This window comes from Pelecanus crispus, chromosome 12 (assembly GCF_030463565.1).
Source record: "Pelecanus crispus isolate bPelCri1 chromosome 12, bPelCri1.pri, whole genome shotgun sequence".
Lineage (NCBI taxonomy): Eukaryota > Metazoa > Chordata > Aves > Pelecaniformes > Pelecanidae > Pelecanus > Pelecanus crispus.
In genome coordinates this window covers 10,076,106-10,104,023 of record NC_134654.1, presented here as the reverse complement: position 1 = coordinate 10,104,023, position 27,918 = coordinate 10,076,106, and the positions used below count along the sequence as shown (strand labels likewise).

The 27,918-nt window shown below is 52.8% G+C and overlaps 1 protein-coding gene across 1 annotated transcript in view; it reads right to left on the bottom strand.

The window, feature by feature from the left end:
- Positions 1-26,842, bottom strand: part of GTF2IRD1 (GTF2I repeat domain containing 1) — a 45,555-nt gene extending 18,713 nt beyond the window's left edge. Inside the window, exons 1-15 of the mRNA XM_075720291.1 lie at positions 26,720-26,842; positions 24,540-24,681; positions 21,462-21,608; positions 17,492-17,675; positions 16,119-16,429; positions 15,575-15,664; positions 14,562-14,645; positions 13,404-13,587; positions 12,043-12,068; positions 9,373-9,493; positions 4,892-4,929; positions 3,707-3,787; positions 1,872-1,961; positions 1,250-1,303; positions 744-800 (exon numbers count right to left, since the gene is read on the bottom strand). Of these exons, the coding sequence (XP_075576406.1) occupies positions 744-800; positions 1,250-1,303; positions 1,872-1,961; positions 3,707-3,787; positions 4,892-4,929; positions 9,373-9,493; positions 12,043-12,068; positions 13,404-13,587; positions 14,562-14,645; positions 15,575-15,664; positions 16,119-16,429; positions 17,492-17,675; positions 21,462-21,608; positions 24,540-24,681; positions 26,720-26,842 (1,732 nt within the window). The remainder of the gene's footprint in view (positions 1-743; positions 801-1,249; positions 1,304-1,871; positions 1,962-3,706; positions 3,788-4,891; positions 4,930-9,372; positions 9,494-12,042; positions 12,069-13,403; positions 13,588-14,561; positions 14,646-15,574; positions 15,665-16,118; positions 16,430-17,491; positions 17,676-21,461; positions 21,609-24,539; positions 24,682-26,719) is intronic.
- Between the last annotated feature and the right edge of the window lie 1,076 nt (positions 26,843-27,918).

The following is a 27,918-nucleotide window of genomic DNA, read 5'->3' as shown; positions in this document are numbered from 1 at the left end:
AGGACAAAATCCCATGAGCATGGGCAAGGACTCCCAGTCTGTTACTACAGCATGGGGTGCATCCAGGGCCATTGCTCTGCCAGCTGTTCCAGCTGCATCCCCAGCACCTAATCCTGTGCAAGAGCATCCCAGCCCTTCTCCTTTTTCCCAGTCACAACAGGCTCTGGCAGCCCAGGGGCCACAGCTCAGCTCTGCCCCTGGCCTTCAGGGACTGTCAAGACAGAGCTGCATCTCCCAGTCCTGCCAGCGGTAAAAACTTTCCACCAGCTCTCAAAACACACGTGTGACCTCACTTGTATTGTTTCCAGGTTAAATAACCTTTCTAAAAAGGGGTGAGCAGAGCATGCCAAGTGCAAGCCCCTGACGCCGGGGTCCCGCCATTCCTGGGCCACATCATGACCACCTCAGGTGGAAAACCCTCTCTGATATTTCAAACAAGTGATGGGGCAAAACGCTTTGGTCCTTCCCTCCGTGGGAGGAAGGCTGAAGGTCATGGCAGCAATTCCTGGGCTGCAGCCTGCAAAAAGGCATTGAGGAAACCAAGGGGAAGAGCTGCAATAACAAGGCCCAGGGAGATTTCAAATGCATTTGTAAGCCCAGCAGACAGCAAATGAACAAATTAGATTGCACCTTTACTCAGCCGCTGCTTTGGAAATGGTAGGTGACATTTCCGAGCAATTAGGAGCTCCCCACGGCAGAGGCCAGCACTCGGCATGATGAACATGTGTTAATGACCGTCTTACCGTATCTTGTGTTGAACAAAATTTCAACTTGTTTCCTCAAATGACTTAAAACGTCGCCTATACCATCTGAAAAAAAAAAAACAAAAAAAAAAACCGCTCTGAGAAATCAGCTGCCTCTTGGGCAAGCAGTACACAGCGCAGGTGAGCAGTCCCTGACCTCCGGCAGAGCCGGCTGCATGCTCTTCACGCCTCCCAGATGGGTGCCACTCCTCCGGCAGCTGCCTCCAAGCTCATCCCAAAGCGAGGAAGGGCAGCGATGCACCTGCCACAGAGCTGTGCTAGCAGCAAGGGGAAAAAAGATAGGGAAAAAAGTAAATCCAGGCAGGAGAGGGGAGGACAGAGCCTGAGAACACAGGAGCATCGTTCCACACTGAGCTTTTTGGAGGCTGAATGCTTTGCTGATAAGGTAGGTGGCCCAGGAAACCCAACACAAAATATCTGTGTTCATCCATCCTTCCAAAAACTTGCAATGATCAGGTGATGCTCAGGGTTCATCGCACACTCACCTGATCCCTCCATCTGCTTTTCCTCGTGTCGCGACTCCTCACTGGACCCCTTCTCTGTCCCTGCTGAGGAAGAGGAGGATTAGTGGTGGCCAGTGTCAGCAAAACCAGACCAGACAAGAGCAGGAGTTCTCCTGGTCCCCTGCAGTCGCCCAACCGCCCCCTCCCCTCACTAAGCTCTGAGCACGCATCCCCAGCACAGGCTCAGGCAGGCAGCATCATGCCAAGAGCTGCATTAGCAGAATAAACCCATCGCCCACATCCAAGAGGTCTGCCCGCCCTTCAGGGTGGGCTTCCTGGGAGAGGCGAGACCCAGCACTTGGCATAAGTGAAGGCAGCTGCAGCTCCAGCACAAATCCCCCAGGGTAAATCCCAGTCGTGAGCTGGGCAGAGGAGCTGGGGATTGCAATGAGCTGGGGCTGGAAAGAGACTGGGAAGGAGCGGCGGTGCCGGAAAAGCCACCAGTTTGTCTACCAGAGCTGCCAGCTGGCCTGACTGAGGCCATGACTCTGGAAGCAGCTCCCAACTCCATGACCTTGGCTCATAAATGGTATTTACTCATTTCTGACACACACACAAACTCCCATGCCCCTGCACAGTCTCCTGGATGCTTCATTTCTGGTACCTGCTACCGTTTCTAGGATGTAGTTCGACTCCTCCGAGGCCATGTGCGCGGGCACCGGGTCATGCATCCCATCTGAACTGGGTGATCGGTCTGCGGACAAAACCCCATGGGCAGCTTTTGTTTTGATGCCAGGGGGCACCATCCCCAAAACAGGGTTCAGAGGGTCCTGGCCCATCAGCAAGGGCTGAGCGAAGGGCCCCCCGGTCCCGGGAGCCCCGCACACCACAGCCCTGCACGAGGAGCTGTTCCAGGGGTGCATCTGCCTTCTTCCTCCCTGGGACCACCCAGAGCTCATCCCTGAAATGCACCCAACCTGTCAGCCCAAGGGAAAAGAGCAAAAGTTTCTTCCTAACCTCTGTAGAAGGTGAAGAGTGAAAATAGTTCAAAATTATTTACTTGGCTTAAGCTAGACACTCAATTTTGGCTTAAAAAGTTAATGCTGCTTTACTTAGCTACTCCACTGTGGGAAAACCATTCCACTAATGCTGCCTTCCTCCACAAAAATCACACCTCCTTGGGTTTCCCTTACATAATCTGTATGCCCTCTTCATTTAAACCTGTCTCCCCTAATGCTGGGCTCTCCAACACCCTCAAAGAGCTATCCAAATTTAGCTTTAAATAAACCTTCAGCTGGTTTAAGTACTTCAATCAGGTCACTTCTTAATCATCACCTTGCAGGATAAATAATCCAAGTTTCATCAATTTCTCCCTGTAGGTGAGCACCTCTTTTCTATTACTCCTCCTCCCTGCCCTCAGCTGTACTCGCTCTCATTGAACTCCATCTTCAAATAAGGTACGAAAAGCTGGACTCTGGACTTGAAGCGTGATCTACCCGGCACCAGAGAAGTGATAACACCTCCTCCTCCTCCTTGCACACACCGCCAGCTCACCATGTATTAGCTTTCTTCTCTTCCATTAGCTGCCAAGTTGAAAATTAAAATGTTTGATCTACCACTATACCTTGTTCCTTCTGATTCCCCTCTATTACCTGTGCTTTAAGTCCATTCTACGATAACCCTGGAATGACTCCCCAGATATCACTGTATTAAGGGCCTGCTGGGTGCAACAGAGATCATACCCGCGCAGTGGGGCTGAGCATCACTGCTGTCCCCAGCACCGCTCGCCCGCGGGCACGTTGGGAGTCCTGCTGCTGCCCTCATTCTGGTGAGATTATTAATTAATGTTTGTAAAGCACACTGAAAATGCAAAGTGCTAACTATCCACTCATTAAACCCAGCGGATCGTCCTACCATTTTCTGCGCTGTCCAGGTCAGGTAACTGGAAAATGACTCTCCCAGCTGCCCCTCAAGCACCCAACTGCTCGTCTGCATCACCACCCATCACCACCGATCTCTCCGGGCAGAAACGTGGGGAAATGCATCAGTGCCACTGATTCCAACACATTTTCAGCACGTGCTTAGTATTAAACCTGTTCTTACAAACTCTTCATAACCAGGCTGCTTTTCTACATTAAGGACCTCATCAAAAGCATCCCGCACTCAACACTGGGGATCCTCCAAGCCTGCATGTGAAGGAAAGCAACAAAACAGGCTCGCTTTCTCCAGGGGAAAGGCAACATAGAAAAGTGATGAAGGAGAGAGAGAAACAAGAGCAAGCCCTAAAGCACCCTGCACTACTCCCAGAAAACCCACTGAGTCCCAGTATGACCCTTAAAATGACCCTCAGTGAAGCAAGACAAGTGCACAGGCACAAGGGACCTTCTGTGCTGGGAGATACCCCACAAATGCCTCTTCTCAAAGCAACGCGACGAGATGCCATGCGGCAGCCCTGCCTGCACAGAGGCCGCTGCACACAGCGGGTACCCCAGCGCCTACCTGGCATGGTGATCTGGATGATGTCCAGCTCGTCCGGCTCGATTTTTATCTGCCTGATCCCACCCAGCTCTCCTGAGGTACCTACCAGGGAAAGGCAACGAAAAGCAATCGCCAACAGGAACCAGTAATGCTGTGTTTGCCCACCAATGTGGGCAGGGAAACCACAGCCAGCTGCGGCCTCAGGGCCAGCTGAGCATCCCGCAGTGATGAGGCTTTGGCCAAGTGGCCCAGCAGCATCAAGCCCATGCATTGCAGGTACCCAAAGGATGCCTGCGGGCATGGCATTTGCAAACAGCTTGGCTGGCAGGAGCCGCCAGTGCCCTTGAACTGGCTGCTGGCCCTCATTACGTGCGCTTTTCCTGGCTTTCTTTACTTAAAATGAACTGGATCACCAACAAGCGTTGGTGTGGACACAGGAGGAGCCATCTCCAATGGGCACTCTTGGCATTTTTAATGCTCCCAAACTCACGTCTGGGACAAGGTCCTCTGCAGACCCGTGCTCTGGGAGGGCTGACTGCAGCCACATCACACCAGGGCATGACCAGCTGAACCCTGGCAAAATTCAGGGTGGTCTGAACCCCGCTGGGCGGGGAGCCTGTGCCAGGCTGGCCATCCCAACTGCCCTGGGAGGATGCTGCATGTCCTGCTCAGCCCAGCTGCCTCTTCTCTCCAGATAAATCTCCTCATTTAGGGTGGGACTGATTCACCGCAAGGGGCTGAGTAACAGCTTGCAGCTTGGGCAGGCAGGACAGCGGGGCTCAGCGTGGCTTCACCTGTTTGGTAGTGATTCAATGGGTCCAAGCACCTAAACCTGGGGAAAAGTGTTTCCTTCTCATCTGCGGTGCTCAGAGCACCGACACCGCTGATTTCTTGGTGACCCGATTGTGGTGGCTTTTAGGGAGAAGGGAACTCTGAGATTGAAAACTTCCCTTAGCACGGCATGTAAGCATGTGCTTAAGTCTTGTTATTTCAATTTATGCGCTTTTGGGACCCAACTGGAGGGTCACAGGGTAAGACCCTTCACCTCTGCATCTATCAAATGGGGATAAAATCCTGAGAGAACTGCCCCGTGGGGCAACCAGGTAACTGGTGCCACACATCCAACTTACTTTGCAGGCAGCTTTCTCTAGTGTCCACCCCACCCCAATATCACTATTTTGCAAGAGAAAAGTAATTACTCCTCACCTGGTTCACAGCTTTCAGAAACACTACACTTCTCGGACCTGGAAGGGAAAGGCAGACAAGAGAGGTGGTCATGGAGCAACCAAAGGGAAAGCTTAAAACCCAGCGGTGTGCATAGGACTGATCCTGGCAGGAGGGAGAAACGCCACAGCCCCCTGCGGTGCCAGGCAAGGGCTGTGGAAGGGTCCCCGGGGACACTACAGCCACGGTCCCAGCAGCAGCACAACATCCGTGGCTGCAAGGGGAAGCCACGGTCTGTGGGTTTCTCTGCAACGAAACCCTGCTCCCAAACTCTCCCCCAGTATCAGCCCTGCTGCTAGACTGATGGATGTAACTGCAGCAGAGAGCTCCTGAAAGCCAGAGGATTTTAAGCCCCAAACCTGGTCAACTCCATCCCTTTGTGGCACAGAGCAGTGCATAAAGCATCATTACAATGTGGTTACTCATGGAGGTAATGCAAATAGGGAGAAAGGAAAAAAGTCAATTGATTTAGTAAATATTTATTCTGCCCAAAGCTCTTCTCCCCTGAAAACTGGGCGCTATCCCAAACTTGTGTCTACAGTTAACTTCACATGCTCAGGAATTTACACAAGGAGTTCAGCATCCAAATGAAATTACTTTGCATTCTCAGGATGTGTTTGCTTTCTGTCTCCTTCTCTTTCTTAAACAAGAACAACCACTGCGTTTTGGCAGTAAATGATCTAAGGAACGGCACTGGAAAACACACTCCTCCACAACGCTGGCCCTTCAGGAGGAAGGAAAACCCTTCTGAGCCAGCACCACATCCCTGTTGGCTCAGGGGGGATGTTCAAAAGCACTTCTTGCTTGCCTAAATCCACTCAGCAGTGTCAGCAGAACAAACTACGGGCAATGTGAAGGAAGCCAGGAGTGCTCTTGAAATGTTCTTCCTAAATGTGGTATGGGTGAAAAGGATCTCTGGTCTAGAAAGTACTGTATATATTATATACCTATACCTAGGTGCGTTGGGAAGGTTTTCAACTCTCCCACTTCAGGTCAAAGTCAACCTTTCCCTAGGGAAATTTGGGAGGGGGGCTTCCCTGGGGACTGTGTTACCCTCCATGGTATCTGGCCCTTCTCCCTGGAGCATCTGGCACTGCCCCTTCCCTGGAACTGGACTCTGACCTGGGTGGACCACTGCTATGGAAATTCTCTGCTCCTACCAGGGAACAGAGGTCTTCATTTGCAGGAAGAACAAAGTGGGATTTGAATAGCCACGTATTTTTTCCTGCAGATTAAGTGCTATCAATGCATTGGGAGATTTTGGGAGATTTACGTTTACCCCTGCAGCAGGAAAGCAAGATTTGCACCACCACTGCAGTTCATGATTCCTTTTGTAACCAGAGGTGCACATGAACCTTGGCGTCTGTGGCCCGATTCAATATGCATGCACAAAGTGTAAATTAGGAACAAGGCATATATAATATACACACAGCCAGGATAAATTTGAAAAGGACCCCAGGATGATCTTCGGGTTGTGCCAGATTCAAACCAGCAGAAGGCAGTCAGCCCAGCCCAGCCCAGCACGGTCCACGTGACAGCACCACCACGGGGAGGGAGATCCGAATCCGGCTGGGTACAAACCACCCCTAAAAAACCTATTTTTCCCCCATAGGGTCTTCTAAAGCAGTTTTACCACACTATGCAACCCCCACCTGGCCCACAGCTGGAGTGCAGCAGGTGAGACAGGGATGGTGCAGCATCAGCGAGGGCCATATGGGGACCATGAGCCTCCAGCTGCCCTCAGAGCTCTGCAGCGGCAAACCTCAGCTCCCGCCCCACCGGCACGCTCCTGCAGACACGCAGGGGCTCATTTTCTATCTATTGCTTTGCAGAAACCAGCTTGGCATCCCTAATATCCCGTTCTTCCACCTCCTTGTTTCCAGTCACACCGATTTAACTGCACAGTGGGATCTTCTGCGGGAAAAATTAAAAGTGTCCTAATTGCAAATGTTAACAAATGAACGGGAAAACGAGAAGCCTTAGGACAGATTTCAGCCCTGCAGCGTGCTTAGAGGCCAGTGGTATTTGAGGCATCACCGTTTCCCCTGGCATCCAGCACACAAGGGATGCTCTGCTGCTCCCCAGGTATAAATGCCTCCAGACACAGAGCGATTCAGTAAGGTGCAGACAGCAATCGAGAGCTGACTAAGAAATGGTTTTGTGGCTAAGCCCTAGCTGGGGATCCTGGAGATTCAAGTTTAATTCCCCGTAACACCTGTGAAGCACCTCAGGCCTGGACCCAGCCCAGCCAAGTTCCCACTGCAGACATCACCAGCCAAGGCTCTCATCCCGAGTCGCTTCACCATCAGGGGGAGAAACAGGTGCTCATGGGGTGTGATTCCTCCAAACTGTTTTAAATGGTTGGGAAGGCATGACTCACCCGGCGCACTGAGCTTGCTGCTGCTGAAAGGTGCTGGAGTGACTCAGCCAGCCCCGTTCCAGCACGGATGCCCGAAGGCAGCCACCGCCAGCCTCCCTCCAGCAGAGCAGGCATGTGGCTGGGCTGTCACGGCCCTACTTCACCAGCACAGCGTTTGGGGTTGCTGTCCTTTGGGGGTGACACCTGCATGCCGAGCACCAACCATTTCAACCCATGTACAATATCAATGCACAGAGCAAACCAACAATCCACAGAGACGCGGTCCAGGCAAGCCAACCCAACCACCCACTCATCTTAACCTCCTTCCTATGCCCGTGGTTGACTCTGCCTTGCATCAGAGCTCCAGAGTGGCATGGCTTGTACTGCACTTGCAGCCAACGGTACAAGGAAATGGGGCCAGCCTCTGAAAAGCGCAGGAAACATTACCATGGCACAGCATCGGGCATGAGTGACACCCATGGGTGCTGCCAGCACCCTGTCCCTGGCGGAGGAGAGGACTAGAAGAATTTGGCTTGTTCCCTTTACCAAAATGAAGCCTGGGAGGGGACACAGTGGTGTCCCACAGTCGTGGGGCAGCAAGATTGTGCAGGAGCCATCCCAACCCCGTGGGGTAAAACCACCCCCAAACCCTCCTTTGAAGCTGCAGATACCCAGAGGGCTGGGTGACAAATGCCAGCCCTGTGGACTGGGCAGCTCGAGAGGTGTCTGCCCTCCAAAGCTGCAAGATTTCAGTGTTCGGTGCACTGCCAGGATCACTCACTGCCTGCTCTAATGCTGCCAACGTGTCAGGTTCCCCCACCCAGGGCAAGCACAGCTTTAGAGGCACACAGCAGCCACATCCAAGGGGACAAACCTGCAACAGCACTGGGGAGAACCAGGAGACTCCAACCTGTCACAGGTTCATGTCAATGAAGAGCCAAGGAGGGAGTGGAATCTAACACATGCCATGGAGGAGATGGGGACAAGTTACCCCATCTCCCCATCCTGGCCTGACCCCCTAGCACGGTCCACAGCCCCAGCTGGGGGAGGTGTCAGCGCTGGGCGGCGAGACTTTGAGCCGGAGAGGCTGAGGAGCGCTCGCTCCTACACCCCTGCCCCAAGCCTCCCTGCAGCCGGTGGCCTCCAGCATGGGCGTGCGGACAGACATCCCAGCAAAGCTCATTTTGCTGCTTGCAAACCCATCCGTGACCGAGCCGGCTGTATGGGGGCAAGGCTGGGAAAAGGCTCCTTTCCCTGTGGCACAGCCTTGCCTGCGAGCAGCAGTCATACTGCTGTGAACTGCTGCCCCACTTCTCTTATTTAAAATGATTTTAAAGGTAAATGTTGGGGTTAAATATTACCTTGCTTCTGGCCAGCTGAAGCAAAAATGCAGGAAACCGGGGCTACACAGAGAGAAATACCTTCTGGATCTCCTAGCACGGGTTGGAAAGCAACGCTATACGCTCCATAGGCGCTGCCAGCACATTGCAGACCCATCTAGCTTGTGGCATGGTTGTACCAGAAACAGGTACTCTCATAAAAAGCTTCCTGCCCTGCTGAACTCTATAACCACACCTCTATTAAAACATCCGTTAATCCGCTATTAGTCTCCCTGTGAGCCTTATAAACAAGTAATTCTTAATTAGCAGGATGTCGTGTTACGGTGCCAGCTGAGGGTGAATCCTTAGGCCATGCTTTAACACCAGAGATGGCTCCTGCAGATAATCCCAGCCTGCCTGGGCACGGCCCCGATTTCATCAGTTTTGTACAAAATCAATGATTCCAAACTTTGCTATTTTGGCTCACAAAAGGATGGGGGTGCTCGGTCTCCTCCTGTGCCGGCTAGCTGTACCGCAGTGGGTTTTTAGGGAGGCAGGAAAGCCACGCCCTTACAGCCAGTCGCCTTCCCACCATGTTACCTACAACATCTCCCCAGCACTGCAGCTTACTGAATTGCACCCGTCGCACCCTCCTGGGCCTGTCCTTCCCAGCTGGCACGCAAGCCAACAGCATGGCAATAACCTACTGCACACATTAACGCCCCCAGAATGACTCTCCAAGGGATGTCACTTTGCAGTGGCCGGGGGACAGGAGTGCCACTTACCTGCTGTTGGCCTGAGAGGTCCCCGCCAGGTCCAGCACGGCCCCGCGGTGCGGCTCGGGGGAGATCTCCCCGGGGGGGCTGGAAGGCTCCAGCTTGGTTGGATCTTTGGTGAATTTACTTCCTGGTGCCAGGTGCACAGGGCAGGTTTGGAAGGAAAAGCAAAACCAGAATTAGCAACCAGAGAGGCCAACGATGATGCAGCTCTTCCACCTCCATTTCTTCCCCCTCTAGTCCCAGAGCTGAGGTCAGGGTGGGGGACAGGTTTTTAAGAGTCTCCTGCTTGCAAAGAGAAGGGTGCAGATTTAATGGGGTTTACATGTTAAAATAATAGCAAGATGCTTGCTTAAACCTCTGCATAACTGTGTGCTGGGAAGCCCTGCCAGGCATGGAGCATCTCTGGAAAGGGCTGGTTGCCGGGACAGGGTGCAGAGTGGTGGGGACCAGGCTCAGGAAATCCAGGTATGGCCAGGGCTATGGACCAGTGCTGGAGAAGCAAGCTCCAAAGCAAGAAGACCCCTGTCCCAAGGGAGGGGACATGGTGCACTGGACAAGAGCTCAGCAAAGCCCAAAGCAGCGGTGCCATGGGGGGCCCTGTCCTGCAGCTCCGAGCCCTGCACGCAACAGGAGAAATCTCTGCTGCAGTGACGTGGAGGGGGACAAAAGCATCCTGTCACCATGAAAAACCTCCTCTCTCCCTTCCCTGTTCCTCAGCAACCTGAAAGGAGCTGAAACAAAGCCTCAGCAATGACCTTGGAGATGAAAAGAGTGATCTGAAGGCAGGGTAAGAAATGAAAATCGGCCAGGGAAGGTGAGGGAAGAGCTGAAGGATTAGTGCTGGGGGAAGAAGGGAATGAAATTATGCCGCGAGGCTGCAGAAACCATGTAGGTGTCTTGCTAAATAGCTGCTGCTAAAGGCCTTTTGCTGGTCTCAAAGTGCCATCACGACATCCCCACCCTTCCAAAACACATCCCATCCGTGGGAACATGAAACCTCTTTCCTTTTGGCTCCAGCCTGCAAGGAAGGGCAGGGCTCTGGCAATGGGACCAGCAGCAATATAGAGCCGTAAAGACACTATTTATCTACCAACAGTCCAAAACGCTCCTTTTAATTTGTGCCTTCTATGGACCAAATCTTGTTCTTGCAGCAGTGAAGCCTGCCTGAAGCTGCTACCCAGGGGAGTAGCAAAAATAGGTTTCCTAGCAGTGGTGGGTATTTTAATTAAAGGGTGAGCAAAACTGTAGGGGGAAGCTTTGGGATACTTTGCAGTTGGCAATTTAAAATACAGCTCCGCTCGGAAAATAGTGTCTTTGCAAAAATGGCACCTCCTGACTCAGCAGATGCTTTTTTTTTTTGCACAGTCAGATGTGCTGCTGCGAATCACAAAAAGCCAGGTTTAATGTGTTTTGCTTCTGGTAGCCCTGCAGGGACCACGCAGGGGAGGGGGAACTGCCATCCACCCCAGTCCTGCTGCGTTTGCTTCCTCAACTCCTAATTTCCACTTGTACCCCCCTGCCATGTAACCCCCGAGCTCATAGCACAATGCTTTCCATCGGCAGCTCTTGAGCTGGTGTACAGACATATGCGATGCCTCCCCCTGGATACGGTGCAACCGTGATGGATTTGCAAGGAAAATCCAAGCATCCCAAGACACAGTTCAGTGCTCCATCCCTTGGGGGTGGGTTAGAGCTTAAAAAATCCTTTTCTTGAGAAAAAAAGTCATTAATGAGGCTGGAGACAAAGAACCCCCCCGCCCCGTGGAGGTGGGACCCCCTCTAGGCTCTTGGAGGTCCCCTTTGGGTGGCTCTGGCGTCATCATCCCCACGGAGCACCCTTGGGGCCAGGGCTGTTGCAGAGCTACAGGGGTTAATTTGGCCAGCGGAGATGTCAGAGAAGAAGGTGGTGCCGAGAAAGCCGCCAGCATGCGGGTTGTTGGCTTGGGGAAAAAAACCAATACCACCAAAACACGTCTTTACTTGCGAGCCAAGCCCAGGTGATCCAGGAGTGGGGCTAGGTGGTAATAAATTCAGGCGCAGCGCCGTATTTCAGGTAGGTATCAGGGTGGTGGGACGGGGGCAGCTGCTGGAGCGAGGGTCGGGTCAGACCGCACCAGTACCTGTCTCCTTTTATTTGCCAAGAAGCACCTAGCCAGGCTTCTCCAGCTCAAACCAAAAGGAGTAAAAACACGAGGCAAAGAAAGCTGAAGAAACCCATTCTCAAGGTTTTGTCACTGAAAAAATTTATATTTTTTTGTTTTTCTTTTAAAAACAGTCAGCAGCTGGATGATGCTAGCACTTCCCAGCCAAAACCAGAATAATTTACCAGTGAGGACACCAGCAGTGATTTTTCTTCCTCTTGAAAGCACAGAAACATGCTGTGTGCTGCCTGTAGCTGCAGCTCAGCCCGGCGCAGGGAGCCAGCCCAGCCTCACACACCGGGGATTTCTCGCTTAAACCTTCAAAACACTATTTAAGGGGCGCACAGTGCTTGCACCGATCCCAGGCAAAGGCAATCTCGACACACCTGCATGTAGGGCACAGACAAGGCTTCTCCTCACTGAGCATAACTGCAAGTGTCCTGCACCTCCTTACAGGTGACATTATTTCAACTCTGCCTCTCTGGATAATCTTTCCATTTTGCGGGCAATAAATCAAAGGACGTGGAGAACGTACCTGTAAAAATTCTCTCGTCAAACATCCTAGGAGGAAAGGAAAAAAAAAGGATTAGAAATAGGCGCTTCTAATGACTGAATTTTAGTTTTATTAATGAACAGCATTAAACTAAGTCAAAATAGTAATTGTATTCATTCCCTAAAAAAAGGGAATTAATTTTTCAGCTAAAAAAAAAGCCTTTTAGCCTGTTGTGCAACCAAGCAATCTTAGAGCATATGCTTTTTAACTAAAGCACCTTTAAATCTGCTTATAAGTCATTCTCTTCATTTAATTAACTTATTAAATGAGGCTGCTACAGGCTGGCTTTACCGAAAGAGATGATGGGACCGAAGAAGCTGCTGCTGGACCTTCACTTCACGATGCAGACCATCAACCAGATGCCACCAGCACAGAGCTGCAGTATTTACAGTCTCCTGCTTTGGCACGCACACCCTTGGGGATGTCACTTTTCTCCCAAATACTGTATTTCGGAGCCACCCACAACTTCTATGCAAAGGTACTCATGGGAGCAGAGCGTGTTCAGGGGCACATCCCAAGGCCTGATCCAGCCCAGCGCAGCCTGAGCAGTGCGGGACAAAGCAACTCCTCTACCAGCTGACATCTGGAAAGCTAATTCCTTTTAGGATGCCTAAATCCTGTTGATGTTGGTGATTTTAGCCCCCTTGGGAGCTTTAGCTGGGCATTTTCTGTGCCGTAGTTTCACACCTCTAGCAGGGGAACAACACAAGTGCTGCACAGGCAGGGACCAAATAAATAAATATATTATGAAGCAGATTTTCCTGATGGAGAAGCAAAGAAGGGTTGCATGGCGCAGAAGTAACTGGGAAAGACCCCACTCCTCCTACTCCAGCGCACATGCAGACACCAAGACACAATGCCCTGCCCGTAGGCAATGCATCCTCATCTACGTATGTACTGGACATCCACAAGCGATCACCGCAAAACAAGGTGGAGGGGAATCCCTGTGCGGCATGAATATGGATGTTCCTCCTCCCACCCGGAGGCACCGCTCCCATCCACCAAACGCCATTGGAGAGAGTTGTGCTGTGATCGGAGGGTCCCGTTACCATCCAGAATGCTTCTGGTGGCACCGGCAATGCCTGCACGGACTTACAACAGGGTGACGGGGCTCGGGGGGTGACCGTGGTATGGCCAGCCCTGCTACATCCTTGCAAAAAGGGAGAGAGAGATGGAGAACGGAGGTTTGGGGGAAAAAAAAGAGCTATTTAGCTTTTTTCCATAAAAAAGGGTAAAACGAGTTTTGGGTGTCAAACCAACCCTCTGAGCATGGAGGGAACAGAGCTCAAATCCCCGAGCCCCCTCAAGGCCACGCAGTCCCCCTTGCCCACCTCACCACGCACCTTTTGATGACAAAATGGATGTTGTGCCTCTCCTCCAGTATCCGCTTGAGTTTGGGGACGCCGTAGGTGCAAGGTCTTTTGAAGGGTATTTTGTCTGGGATGCCGATGATTTCCACTGCCTCGGGGTCGCAGGCAATTTTCCGGTATGGGACAGGGACCATGTGGTCTAACCCCAAGGCTTCGGCTGAAAGGGGAACGCATGTTTTTCACTTAAACACATGCTTTTCCTTTTACAGATGATAAAATGAAGGTGTAAAGGCTTGATCTCAAGCAGAGCAAGTGCCTCCTGGCCTCTTCTCCTTTGCTTGTCCCAGAATGTGAGTCCCGGGAGCAGCTCGCCCATGGGAGATGGGACAACGGGGAGACAATGCAGCAGCAAACACAGCTAACGGCGTCCTTCAAAACCCCCAGCGTGCCCAGCATTGCTGAAACCACGGGTGAGCTGGCCCACGTGCCATCCCCAACCTCCCTTCAGCAGCAGCAGGTCACTGAACTATATAACACAAGTTGCATAGCACATACACAGTTTATAAGTTACAGAGCTCATCTATAGCCCATATATAACTCACGAGTGACAGAGCACATATCTGTAACCCATCTATAACTCATAAATTACGCAGCCTGATGAGGATGGTACAGGTGACAACCTCCAGCCCGTCAGCCCATTCCTGAGCAATTTCCTGAGCTTACAGCTGCCCAAACACCCAGGAGCTAACCCAAAAGCACTGCCCATGGCAAGGGAAGCGCCAGCAACGCCCATAAGCTGTGCAGGTGGAAAAAAGCAGCTGCAATAAGGACAACCTTCTTTTTTCCCCTGCCATGTTAATTTAAAATGGCTGTATGCGACCGCTCGCTCTCACCCACAAGCACCAGCAGTGCCCAGGTGCTCTGACCTGGCGTGCCACGCTTCAAACCAGGGCTGTTTTACAGCCCAGTTATAAATTCCTCAACAGTGGGGGGGCTCCAAATGGAAATATTGACATAACCTTCAGCAGACACCCAGAGACTGGGAGCTGCTGGGCTAAATGTGTTAGGAAGAGAAGGGAGCTCTAGCATATGGCTTCTGCTGCTGTGTTAGGGAACAAAAATGATTGCTATATAATGATATGCAAACCACAAGCGCTGCAGATGCATAATGGGATATTAACTCCTACTCACCATATCTGCTGTTAAACAGAATTTGCACGCACTCCCTAAGGGTGTTGATATCTTCAGTTTCTTTTATAAAACTGTCCCACTTATCTATCAAAACAAAAGATAAGAAATAAGGAACTTCCATATGGTTCGTACACAGCAGATGCACTTTTCTTGCGCGAAGCGCTGGGAAGCAGGAACAAGAGTTTGCTGCTTTAAAAATAATGATTTCCCTCTTCCTGAGCCAATTCTGCCAGGCTGGCAGATAAGGTCTGGGCTTCCCCAGCCCCAGCCCCAGCCCCAAGCAACCTCCTCTGCAGCCGTGCATGTGCAAAGCAGATTCCTAAGAAATGACCCCATAAAACTTCTCAACCCTGAAATGAAAGACCCTCCGAGACAGAGCAAACTCAACCTGAAACGAACCTTTGAAAGACATGGCCATTTCACAGAGGAGCTTTTTCATCTCCTCCTCTTTCCCAACTTTCCCACCCTTATTTTTTTCTTTTTTTTAGTGCAGGCAGGCGAGGGTTTTGAGGTAAACACGTCAGCATTTTTAGGTTGCATTTCCCTTGGGTGGGGTGGAGGTGGAGAAATGGCAAAGTCTCCTCCCCATTGCTGATCCCCCCGGGCACCGCTGCAGAACCACACCGGGGTTAGCGGGTTTCAGTTATTTTGAAATAACGCCAAACTTTCGGTGGGTATTTGCTGTTTGCAGCTCAGGCAAACGGCCTCACCCAAAGCCGTGCCTCGGTTCCCTGTGCACGAAGCGGGGATGGGATTTCCCAGCCGGCTGGCAGTGCTTGAGGACTGAGTGTCATGGACGGACGTGAGCAGGGATTAAGGTCTCAGCTGTGATGCTGAGACTTTGCAGCAAGTAAAGGGAAAAAAAGTCCCCTGCTGCAGCATCTCCAGCGCTGCTGGGTCCCCACAGAGCATGGGGATGGCTGGGAGAACGCTGGGGAGAGATGGGGCTGGGGGGAAACCCTTCCCTAAGAAGTGGCTGCCGGCCGCCTCCAGCGCTGGAGCAGGACACGGACCTGTCTTGTCGTGGACAATGGAGAAGAGGATGCGCTTGGATGAGTGCACGTTCTGGATGAGGGGACCTCCGGAGACCGACGATTTCTGTCCTGGACAAGAGGGGAGACAAGGAGAAAGGGCTGATGAGAGCCTGACTGATGCTCCAGGCACCCCAATAAACTCCTGGGTGCTGTCCCCCGCCAGTGATGCTGACCCAAACCCGCCGGCTCTCCTTCGTGCACCCTGGTCTGTGACAACCTGGCAGGGTCCTGGCCAAACTGAGTCCCATGGTCCCCACCGGCTGCCCCTCCAGCCTCGCGGCACAGCACCCAGCATCTCAAGGCAAAAATGGACGTGTGCCCCGTTGGCACCTTGGAGGCACCCGGGGAAGGGCCGGGGCGGCACGGCATGGCGGGGGGGGGGTCTGCTTATCTCCGTACAGGCCAAGCTTTGCAACGATTTTCATCCAAGGACCGCCAAAACACCCGGGCCTGTCCCCTGTCAGCGCCGGGGGGGTGGGCTTCGCACCAGGCCCTCATCTGAGAGCAAACTCCAGGCTATTACCACAGCAGTCGCTGTACTCCTGTGAGGAAGGCACCTTCAGCTCTCCCGCGGGCCTGGGCAGCAGCGCCTCGACGGCCGTGTTCGGCCCAGGCAGGCCGGAGGACACCTCTTGCTTTAGGTCGACAGTGATCTGGGTTGGCAGCGAGACGCCGTATAAGAAGTTGGTGATGGCGACGGCGGAGGGGGCGTCCTGGCCAGTGGGTTTGGCCATGGGGCCGTTGGCACCAGAGTCTCGGCTGCCCTTGGAAGCGAGGGAGGTACAAGTCAACTCGACGCTGGGGTTTGGCTCTCGGCTGGGCTCATCTGCTGGCCTGAGGGGAAGGAAGAGAGAAGAGGAGGAAAAACCAGGTTCCTTTGAGTCCGTGGCACTGCTAAGCTGGGACAAGCAAGGATGTGGAGGGGGAAGGAGAGCTGTGCCTGGCAGGGTGGGACACGCTGCACTGCCAGCTGCCGGGCAATTTGTTTACAGCCATCACCCAACCTCCTCCAGCTTCTTCAGGCACCTGCACTGTTTTTGTCTTCTTTAAGTGCAGCAGGTTGGTCCTACCTTATATTAGCTAGGGCAAAGCTGCCTAGCTCCACGGCCCACTGTGTTTAAGGAGTAAAACAACTTGGGTGATCGTAACCGCTTGACTCCATTGCCTGTCGCACCCCGCACGGCATGTTTAAGGGGGACCTCAGTCAGCCCAAGGATGAGCTTCAGACCGAGGAAGCCCACGTGCTTCACATGAGACAGGCGGCCGCAGGCTCACAGACGGCTCGAATTCTGCCTGTCCTACTTTTAGCTGTCTCAGCCTGATTTTCCAGAAGTGCCGAGCCTTCAGAGGAGGTATTTGGTAGCGCTCAGCATTTCTCTGAATGGATCCGAGGTGCTGCCAGCCAGGCAAATGCAGAGGAAATGCACCCAAAACTGCCGAGCCCCTTGCGAAAATCATGGCCAAAATGGGGAGTTTGCCCCACCGCAGTCCCCCGCCTCCCTCCTCATCTGGCATTAAAAAACCCATTTCATCCTGGGAAGAAGCTTGCAGCATTTACACTGGAAACCCCTCTGGAGACAGAAAAGCACTTAGCTCACCGCAGCGGAAATTTTGGCAGAGACACGTAAAGCGATGCAGTTAATGCGCACGTTTACACGAGCTTATTATAGGAACGAGTCTGCAATGGTCTCGAGCCACCCAACACGGATGAACCTCCATGGCAGGCTAGGTTTGGCATGGCCAGACCCAGGCTTCTGGGTCTGGGGGAGAAGCCAGGACACGGGAGGGCCCCTCCTGCCTGCTCCGCACAAAATCTCTGCCATTCGCCAGCGTTATAAGAGCCACCATCCCGAGGGCTCGCTGCCCTCCTGCCCCTTCAGGGGTCCCCAAAATTACCTTTTTAGCCTGAAGCGGATGCTGTGGCTGTGCTCTAAGATGGCCATCAGGGACTTCACATCGTACTCCATGGGTTTCTTAAAGCTGATCCCCTCAGGCAAGCCAGCCACCGCCAGCGAGCCTGGCTCTTTCAGGAACCTCTCGTACGGCAAAGGTACCACGCTGCTCTTCCCCACAGCTTCACCTGGGGAGGGGGCAGAGTTACACACCGATGGACACCCCGCGTCCCCGACCACGGTGGAGCCGGGCCGGAGGAGTAAATGCAAGAGCAAGAGATCCCGAAGGAAACATTATGAGAAGAAAACCTCTTCCTACCTCTGCACTTAGCATGCAAGGCCATCCAAGCCCTTTCTAAAAGCGCTAATTAATAAAAAGCTCACAAAAGCCAATAAGCAGATGTCTCACAGAATTATAGAATCGTTTAGGTTGGAAAAGACCTTTAAGATCATCAAGTCCAACCCAATCATCTTTCGGCTTGCGCAGTAAAATCCTCGGCTGGGTCACTTGGCACAAGCCCACACCCCGGGAGCGCCCGGATGCATGCCAGCGAGGGATGTGGCCACCAGCAAGCCAGGAGGGAGCCAAGAGCTGAGAAAAGAGGCTGAAGGGCTCACGCTAATTTTTATCTCATGTTTACTGAGATATTCTGGGAACCTTATTTTCAGTCAGTTTTCTTATTTTACCTCCTGGAAGAATGGAAAGTTCTTTGATTGCTGGTGCTGTCAGGCAGCCTCGTTGCACTTTGAGAGACAAGAAAAAAAAACCCCAACAGTCTCCCTCCATCCCACCATTCACAGGCAGCACGAACATCAATACATTTGATTGCATGATGGTCTCCAGCAGCCCAGAAATCTCACCCGCTCCCCTTGATGATGGGCACAGAGTCCCCCCATGTCCCCACCGTGCAGGGCTGGCTCCATTGTACCTCTGACACCAAAATGTCCCCAAGGAGTTGGGAGCAAATTGCTTTCCCTTCCCTGGCAGCAGAAGACAACCAGTGGGCATCGCAGCTATACAGAGATTTTCTAAACCAGCTAAAGAGCCCACACGCCCATACTGGGTATGCTTACAGTGCTCTCCAGGCAAGAAACCGTCAGAAAATCAGCCCCTTCTGAAGGGTTTCAGGTAATAACCAAACCCTTGGGCTGCTCTCTGTGGAAAAATTACTTTGGAAACCAACCCAAGTCACTGTGACCAATAAACCTGGTGCTGAAAGCACGAAGCAGAAGAAACAGCCGTGCAGGAATGCAACCTGTCTGGCAAAGCGGTGTCCAGATGTAGAACATCTGGCCGCATGGCAAGGTGTCTGTGCCTTCGTCTCCAGGCTGAGGGGCAGACAGAGGAGATTATGGGACCTTTAAATAGCTGTGGGATTTTATATTGTTGTTTTTCTTTAAAATCTTTCCTTTTTTCTCTCTTCTTTATTGTGGTGCTGTCAGCAAGTCCTTATTAAAAGTGAATTCTTCAACATGTTCTTTGAAGCAATGCGTGACAACTAACAACGCGCGACTTGCATGAGCCTTCAAGGTTCCATATAGGCGGGATGGATAATGTTTTAATTAAGCCAATAACAGAAGTTTCCAAACAAATCTTTGAACCACAACACCATGAGTACATTTCTGCAAGTCCAGAGGGTACTGATGGTTTCCCTGCCCCAATGCACTGGCTCTAGCAGCTTTCCACCTCCCTCCATCACCTCTTTACCGTGATGGGGAGAAGCTCCTGATGCCCACGGCAGTTCCTTATCAACCCGACGCTCAACAACTCCCCGAATATATTTTTATGGGGAATGCGTTACTGTCAAAGTGACCTTCACCAAGCCTCACGCTGCCGTGCAGAGACTCATGGTTTAGCTAAAGAGAGACAATAATCATCATTAATGCCTGTTTAATAGAAGGCGGCGGTAATCAGTCATCCTGTTGGTGCAGAGATTACCCGGCTCTGGAGGGAATACGCGATCTTTTTGACTGAGCATTTTCTAAGATTTTTTGTTTCCAATCCCTGTTGATGGGAGGCGACTGAAAAGATAAAAAACTCCCTAAAACCATAAAAAGGATAACTCTTAATTTCTGACAGTCCTGTCAGTGTTGGAAACAGAATCACCCTGGGGCACCTACTATCTCCTGTGGTATTTCTCCCCACGCAACCAGGAGAGGCTCTTCCCGGTGGGCATGCTGGGAGGGGAGCATCTGTCCGGCAGGCTTCCCCATCCAGCAGCTCAGGGATGGAAACAGCTGATCCTACTGAATCAGCAGCAAAGACAGAATTACACCCAATGCCAGAATTACACCCAATGCCAGAACTACACCAAAAGCCAGAATTATACCCAACGCCAGGCCAAAACCACAGGCCCAGGGATGCCCAGTGTCCTCCTGCCAGCACCACCCTGGGTCAGGGACCTGGCCAGCTCATCCACACGCACAACAAGGTAAAGAGCATGGCCAAGCTCATCCCAATGGATGGGCCACGTGGTCCATACACACCCCTGCAGACGCACCCTGGTCAAGCATTTTTATTCAATTAGATATTTATGGTATGTCATATATGAATAATTTCCATATTCCCAAGAGGCCTGTAAAGCCTGGTGCTCTCCTGGCAGCAGGACAACAAGACCTGCGGCTCAGACTGGGGATCCAACCGGCACTGAAATGCCCTCCCCACCCCATTCCCTTGGCTCTTCTGCGTTGCCCCTTCCTTCCCGCTTGGGCCCAGCCTTTTGGAGGCAGCAAGAGGATTTGATTACCCCCGTTAATGGGAATATCGCCTCCAAGTCCTTTAAGTGGTTTCAGAAAACCTCAGCGACTGTCTGTCCCCAGGGGAAGGGATGCCATCTCCCCTTTCTGTCTGTGAAGCCCGTGGCAGGCACCAGGAAGGCGAGCACCGAACGACAGCCAGCAGCAGCAAATCCTGTCACAAGCCCAGGGCAGTTGGTGGGAGCACCCGTTATCCCCCTCCCATTGCGTGGGAGTCCCCATTCCCAAACCCAGCACACCAATAGGGGCAACGCCTGCACTTTGGGCTCAGGAAGACCCACACCGCCCTGGCAGGGCTCAGTAGCTCATCCCAAATCCCAAATGGTGATGGGGAGCCGCACCCAGGAAAGTGAAACACCGAGTTCTGCCACACGGCCTGAACTCCCCCGAAGCATCACGCTGGGCGAACACAACCCGCTGAGCAGCACGGGGGAATACTGGCACTCGCCACCCTGTTTTCCCAACCCAACCTTGCTTTTCCTACCCGGGCCAGCACAGCCCTGCAGGCGCTGCCAGGGGATGAGCCGGGAGCACGGCTGCCACCTCCAGCCACTCCATGGGGGCTCCAGCAGGGACCTCCTGAGCGAGGAGCAGGCGCTGCCGCCGCTCGAGCCTCCGCAGATTGGGCGCAGAGGGAGCTCTGCAGCCCACTGGGTTACATATCAACAGCCATATGGTCATCTACATTTTAATTGCAGAAGCTTTATTGCCGGGGATGATGCATGTGCTGGAATGGCACCAGCTTGTCTCTCAGAGCCGGGGCTGTGGGGCCGCCTGCTAGAAAAATCATCTTTCTTCCTTTTAAATAGACCTGCCAGGGAAAGAGGTAAGAGAGTCTCTGCAGAGCCCCGACACAGCGCTTGTGAAAGAGGTGTTGTAGACGCGGTGTCAGGGATAAAGGTGCGCTTGAAAATCACACTCAGGGCATGGCAGAGACTTCCCCTGGCCGGGGACAGAGGATGCTCCCCCCAGCACAGGCATTTTTTTTTTGCCCAGTTTGGGGCACTGGAAATTAGAGAAGCAGTGGCCGGATCCCATCTCAACGCAACGCTAACCCTACGCAGGAGCACGTCCCGCCACGCCGCCCCTGCCAGGCACCTGCTCCCTCGCCGGGGAGCCAGGCTGGGGCTGAAAGCCGCATCCAGTGGCAGCGCCAGGCAGCTCAGCGAGCCCTGGGGGCAATCCAAATCCCCAAATGGAAGCGTGAAGGTTCTTACTATAAAGCACATCAAACACTTCCTCTACCATCTTCCTGAGGAGGTACACGTCTGATCCCTGGTCCGGGGAGACCCTGAGCACGCTTCGCCCGCACTCCTTTGCCTTCTTCTGTGCCTCCAAGTCCTGCTCCTTCCTCTGCTGGATTCCTGAGGCGGGGAGAGGAGAAAACAGGAGACGCTGTGGTGAGAAGAGGGTTCACAGGTGATGCCACACGTGCTTTTGAGCAGCTGCAAAGCGATTGAACCTGCCAGCTGGGTTACGCCAACTTCAACCAGGACTGAACGCATCCCTGCCCACCAAACCCCGCACAAGATGGGTGTCACATGGGTGCCAGGCCCCTCGCTGCCCCCACAGCATCAGCAAAGTCCTCTGGCCAGGCAAGTAGGTGCCACGGGTCTCCCACCCACCCCAGCCCCCCGGCTCGGATGGGGCCACATCCCCCAGCAGCCCCCGACGTGCAGGGGACGGTGCCGGCACAGGCAGCGGTGCCAGCAGTGCCGCCGGGAGCAGGGTCAGTCATCCTGTGCATGCCCCCTCCTTCCCTGGTTTTACCCACTCAGCTGCACTGAAACCGTTGTGATTAATTGGGCAGCGCATTTCTTTTCTCTGGTTTCAATCTGCTTAGCCTTCAATCTCTCAGGAAAAGAAAATCCGCCTTTCTTGGAGGCTTTTTTACCCTTCAGCGTCACGTAGCTTGGTAATACCAACTATTTCCTGCTAATTTCCCCCATTAAACCTCAAATAAAGCATATCTTCAGCAACGACTTCCTTGCATCTCTAAACGCACAGAAAATTAAACACTACAAGTGCATTATTGCCGTTCTATCCAAAGTGATTCACAAGGGATTTTCAGTGGTGAAGGACTAATTCCTTCATCATCCTCAACAGGCTCCTGCTGGCGATCAGCCGTGGATGCTGCTGGGCACTCAAGGAGGAGCGTGTGAATCCCTCCCATGGAAACAGGCCATGGCTGGGACATTACTGGGATGGGGGCGAGAGCCACCTGGGGTACCCGCAAAACCAGCCACGGGAAAGGCGACAGCCACCCAACACCGCACAACCCCTGGCAAGCTCCGCATCCCTCCCATGATGTGGTGAAACGGGCCCTGAAAAACTTTTTAGGGGTGTTTTACCAGGGGTGGTGAAATGCATCCTCATCCACACCCTTCTATGACTGATTCTCCCTCCCGGCTGGGCGCAAACTCTCCTCCATTGACATTAATCCTGATCACTGTCAAGTTCCCCCCGCGTGCCAAGAAAGACTGAGCCAGAAGTTCAGATAAAGGAGCGCGTTCAAGCGAGGTCTGCGCACCCAGAGAGATAAGAGGCTTCTTACATCTCCCAGCGATGTCTGCTTCAGATTATTTCAGATCCTTTCTAAGGGGGCAGCTAGACCATAAATCAGAGGCACTTCCAGGGATGCTTTCCACTGCATGCCAGTTGTAAGAGCTTTATGGAGCGGAGTTGAGCCTGGGCCATTTATAATTCAAGACAGAGTTATCACGTTTCACCCTGTCTCCAGCATCAGCTGCTTCACCCAAACCCCATTGTCAAGATTTCGTGCTTTCAACCAGACGTGACCATTTCATTTTGACAAAGGCATAAATGAAACCAAAGCAGAGGGGAATCAGGATCTAACGCCTGGCGCCTTGCCCCAGCAGAGTGCTAGGTCACCAGCCAGGATATATGTATATATATTTCTAAAAGTGAGATTTGCAGAAGGTCATCAAATGTTGTGAGCTTTAGGGAGACACAGTTGGCATTTAGTATGTAAGGTGGAGCTCCCTTCCGTTGGCCACCCCACTGCCGTTCACCGCTCAGGTACCTCCCTGCCTCTCATGGATGGTGGGAAGGGGAGGCAGAGCTGCCTGTGAATGCAGGCAATGTCCTAGAAATGCCTCCCGTCCTGCAAGACACATGCCAAAGCGGAAGGTAACTAACAGCGGCTCTCCCAGGTGCGTGTGGCATGGCGGAGGTGGCAGGCAGCTGCCCACAGTGGGCAGGACGGAGGGGCAGAGCAGAGCCTTGGCAGGGAGCCGCTCCTGCAAAGCTGTGCTGGCTCACCCCGCGCACGTGCAGCAAATAACCCAAGCAGACAGCGACCCTGGCAGCTTTACAGCACTAATGTTTTCACTAGAATGAACCCTTCCTGAGCAATCTCTCCAACGGATTATCACCAATATGGTTTCCGTCAACACCATGTGTGTGCACACACAGCCGGGTCGTTTCTCTCCACCGACATCCTGCCAAGGGCAGCGCATGTGAGCGGACTCGGGTCTGGGGTCCCCCCGCTCTGGGGTCCCCAGCACCACCAAAGCCAGATCCCATCCTGGCTCCTGCATGGAGTGGGGAAAGCAGTGGCTGGCGTGCCGGGGATGATGCCATCGAGGAATTCAGGTCCCCACACGCCCACTTTCTTCTCAGCTGCCAGGCTGTTTTTGGAGAGCTGGCAGAGGCACGGAGCCGGCACAGAGGGCTGGGTGCCAGCCTCACCACACGCAGGGCTGCCGCCAGTCACACGCATCCCTGCGATACCTGGTGACCCCAGTCTGAGACCAGGGGGACCACAGCTCTTGCTCAAGTCATCCTTTCACCACTGTTAGCCCCTCAAAAAAATAAGCAGCTCCACAAACAACACTCGCAGCTCCCAAATCCATCCCTGTCTTTCCAAAAACAGGAAAATAGCCTTGGCCCAAGAAAGCCTCTCCGCTTCTGAGGGATCCCTACGACAAACTATTTCTGCTAAATTCTCAAAAGTCATTCCAGCGCACTGGCAGTGTTGCTGCACGTCAACAGCACCCAGGGAACCGAGCAGCCATTCAGCCCAGTGCCACCCCAGGGATGCTTTCAGAGAGGAGAGCTGGGGTGCACAGTGCTGTCCCTGGGAGGGGAGAGGCTCCAGCCACAGTTCCCACCCACCTTCTCCATCACTTCAAACACCACTCAGCCCCACAGACAGACAGCGCCGCCGTGCCCCCCCGAACCGCAACCCCTCCGCATGCAGTGGGAGTCCCGGCTGGCACAACTGGAGCACCAACCTCAACACGGGAGGAGACCTCACCGGCAGGGATACTCACTGCAAAACTTCTGGAAGTCAGCTTGCAGCTCCTTGCGGGCGCTGAGGAAGACCCGTCCCTTCTCGGTGCCCACCACGAAGGCGCTCTCCTCGTGGACAGCGATGCAGGCCACCTCCGCGTTCAGCTTGGAGAGCGCCGAGCACTGCGGGGAGGCGCCGGGTCAGAGCGGCCGCAGGAGCATCCCCGCTTGGCACCCCCTGCCATTTTCCAGTGGGATTTTTTTTCTACGCATCAAAAGATCCACCCCATCAAAAGCAATGTTCTGGTTTGGGTCAGAATCTCATGGGTTTTATGACATCCCCTAAACTTTACAGCTCCAGAAAGGTATCCGGCTCAGCTATGCTTTGCTGGAAAACAAGAACTATTTACCCATCATTTCACTTCACTTTTTCCTATCCTAAAAGTAAACATTTTATAGATTTTCTTCAAAAGAAAACATTCCTGTAAAAAAAAAAAACAAAAACCAACCAACAACAATTTGTATTTTTCCACCAGCTCTAATGAAATAAGGAGCACGGGAATCTTATTTCAGCTGCAGAACACTAATATGGTCAAAGTCTGGATTAGTTGAATGATTCTTCTTGTACACTTATGCAAAACATTAAAGAGATGGAAAAGACTTCCTCCATTAATCCGTTTTATGTAACGTGCGCTTCCTGCTCTACATAATACACACATATATGCATTCGTATTATTTTTTTTTGTATTATAATAGTTACGCAGTGCTGGCAGCCTGAGTCATATTCCCATAGCTACAGCACCAACGCTATGAAGATGCTATCCCTAGGTCACAATTTAAATGGGTAAAACAGGGGAGATTTTCCCATCGTCAGCCCCCATTAGACACGTCGCCTGCCCCTAGCACTGCAGAGGGGCCGGAGGATGCTGGCAGCCAGGGGAGGGAGGAGGAAAGCAGCTGCCCATGGACCAAACCCCCCAGCGCTACCTTCAGCTCCCCGCATGCATTTACAGCCTGTTTGATTCGCATGGGCTTAAACCAGACCCATAAAATTGGGTCATTTTACCTCCTGCTCATCTTCTTCAAGAACAGGGCATTGAATCGCATCCCCCAAAATAGGTATTTTTAAGAAACCTCCTTTCAAGAAGCCAGCAGCAAATGAAAGTATTTTCTCAAAAAGCCCAGCACTCAAAAAATAAATACAAAATCTAGGGGATGTGAGATTTTGAGGCAGACCTAATCCCAACCCTAAGTCCGCTTGGTGATGTGCATGTGGCCCCATGGTTTATCACGCACGCAGGCAGCCAGGCTTCAGCGGGTGCAGAGCCCGGCCACGGTGAAGTGCTGGGATAAAGGCTGAATTTCAGGAGCTGCCTGGCCTCCTGGTCCTGGTGTCAGCACGTAACGACGACTGCGGAATAATGTATATTCATTACAAAGCCAAACTACGATAACACGATTTGCTGTACGGGATGGCACGTATATAAATCACCAAAGCTGCTTGGGGTGTGTCACCTCTGGGGAACCTGCTCCTTAGTGGGGAAGTGATGGTCAGAAAGAAGGAAATCAGAATTAGGGGAAAAAAAAAAACCCTACCTGCATAAAGAAAAAGATGCATCCAAGATAAATGCATCAATTATGACCTGGCTTTAAAAAAGGAGGGCTATTTAGCATGTCGCATTGCATTAGACATTTGTTACTACACACCCGCTTTCCCTTCTTGATCACATTCACAGTTAAAAATAAGATTAGCTCTGGTCCACGAGACTTAATCCAGACAGTTATCTTGTTTATGTAAGCATGGCTGACTTAGGCAAGGTTTCCATCGGGAATTCTACGTCAAAAGATATGAAAGTTATTTTCTTTGTTCTCGGAGATAAAAGCCATTGTTCTCCTGTTGTGTAAAAGCTCACGGTAACATTCGTAGAACATCAAGAAAAAAAACCACCCCAACCACCCTACATTCAGTTGATACCAACATAAATATTAATGGGAAAACAATACACATCTGAGATTAACTTGGGCTGACTTTACGATCCTTACGGCTGTCAAGGTGGGAGAGGATTTTTATTTCCCAGCTCTGGCAGCTCCCTGGGCTTTCCAGCAGCGGAGGGGAGCAGGACGAGCTCGACAGCCCTCCCGCTTCAGTCCTGCTCCCAGCCGGCCCCGTTAAACGGAGGAGAAGCAATGGAGGGGGACGGGGACACCACCGGCTTCTTACCATTGAGTCTAAGGCAGACACTAAGCTGGTGATGATTTCGTCTTTCTGGGGAAAAACCATATTCCACTGGTCAGCTCTGGAAGTGCTGAGAGTCACATCTAAAGGCTTCCCTGCCAGGGCCATATTCACCTGAAAACAGAAAAAAAAAAAAAAAGGGTATATGCATTGCTGTTACTAACGGAGAGCCGGTGCTGAGCATCGCCAGTGCAGCCCAACGTCAGCGTGCGCCATGGGCTACGGCACGATGCTGGCATGGATACGCAGGGGAAACTGAGGCACAGAGAGAGGCCAGGGCCAGCCTGTTCCCCACATCTCCTCTGCTAAAGGCAGATAATTGTGGACGCTGCCAAGCCATAACCAAGCCCCGGGGCCAATGCTGCATGTCCCTGCAGCGGCCAGGTCACCTCCCACCTTGGGACTCACCCCCGGGGAGATGCCACCACTGCGCAGGGCGCGCCGGAGCGACCGTGTGGCGGGACACCCCAGACGAGCAGGCTGCAGCCGTGCCGAGCTGGAGGATGCAGCGCTGAAGCAAATGCAGAGTGCTGCCATGCCCGAGCTCTGCGGGGAGCAGCAATCAGGGGGTGACACGTGTCCCCGCGAGGACAACGTGCTGGCTGTTCCCGCGCCTTCCTCCCTATACCCTGGGCAAGAGTAGAGCCCAGCACCCAAAGTGTCCCTGAAACGGGCCAAAGCCACAGGGTGCTCTGCCTTTGCCCCGAGGAAGAGAGACAGCTCATGGCGAGGGTCTCCTCATCAAATCATCCCCCCCCACAGTTCCTGGGGCACCGTGCCAGTGGGAGCACGACCGGCTGACATGCTGGGACCCCGTGGCCAAGAAGGGGCTCAGCCCCGGGAGCAACATCCCACACTGCAAAATGGGGAAAAAAGGGGAAAAAATGCTGGGGCCCAGCCATACGTGCAGCGACTTGCGCCGGGTCTCTGCACCCCAATGCATGCGTCTCACCACGACGCACGGCAACGCCGATGACTGCAGGGGAAACTGAGGCGGGGGCTCGCCCTGCAGAAATCGCCCCACTCCCGTGGGGGGGCACCCACACCCAGTACAGCATCACCCCCCCAGCACCCAGCACTGTCCCTCCCAGCTATCACCCCTCCATCCGCAGGGCAGCGTCACGCCGCCCAGCTTTAATCCTGCGAATAAAGGGTAGCAAATTAGCCGGCAATGCTTGGGAGCC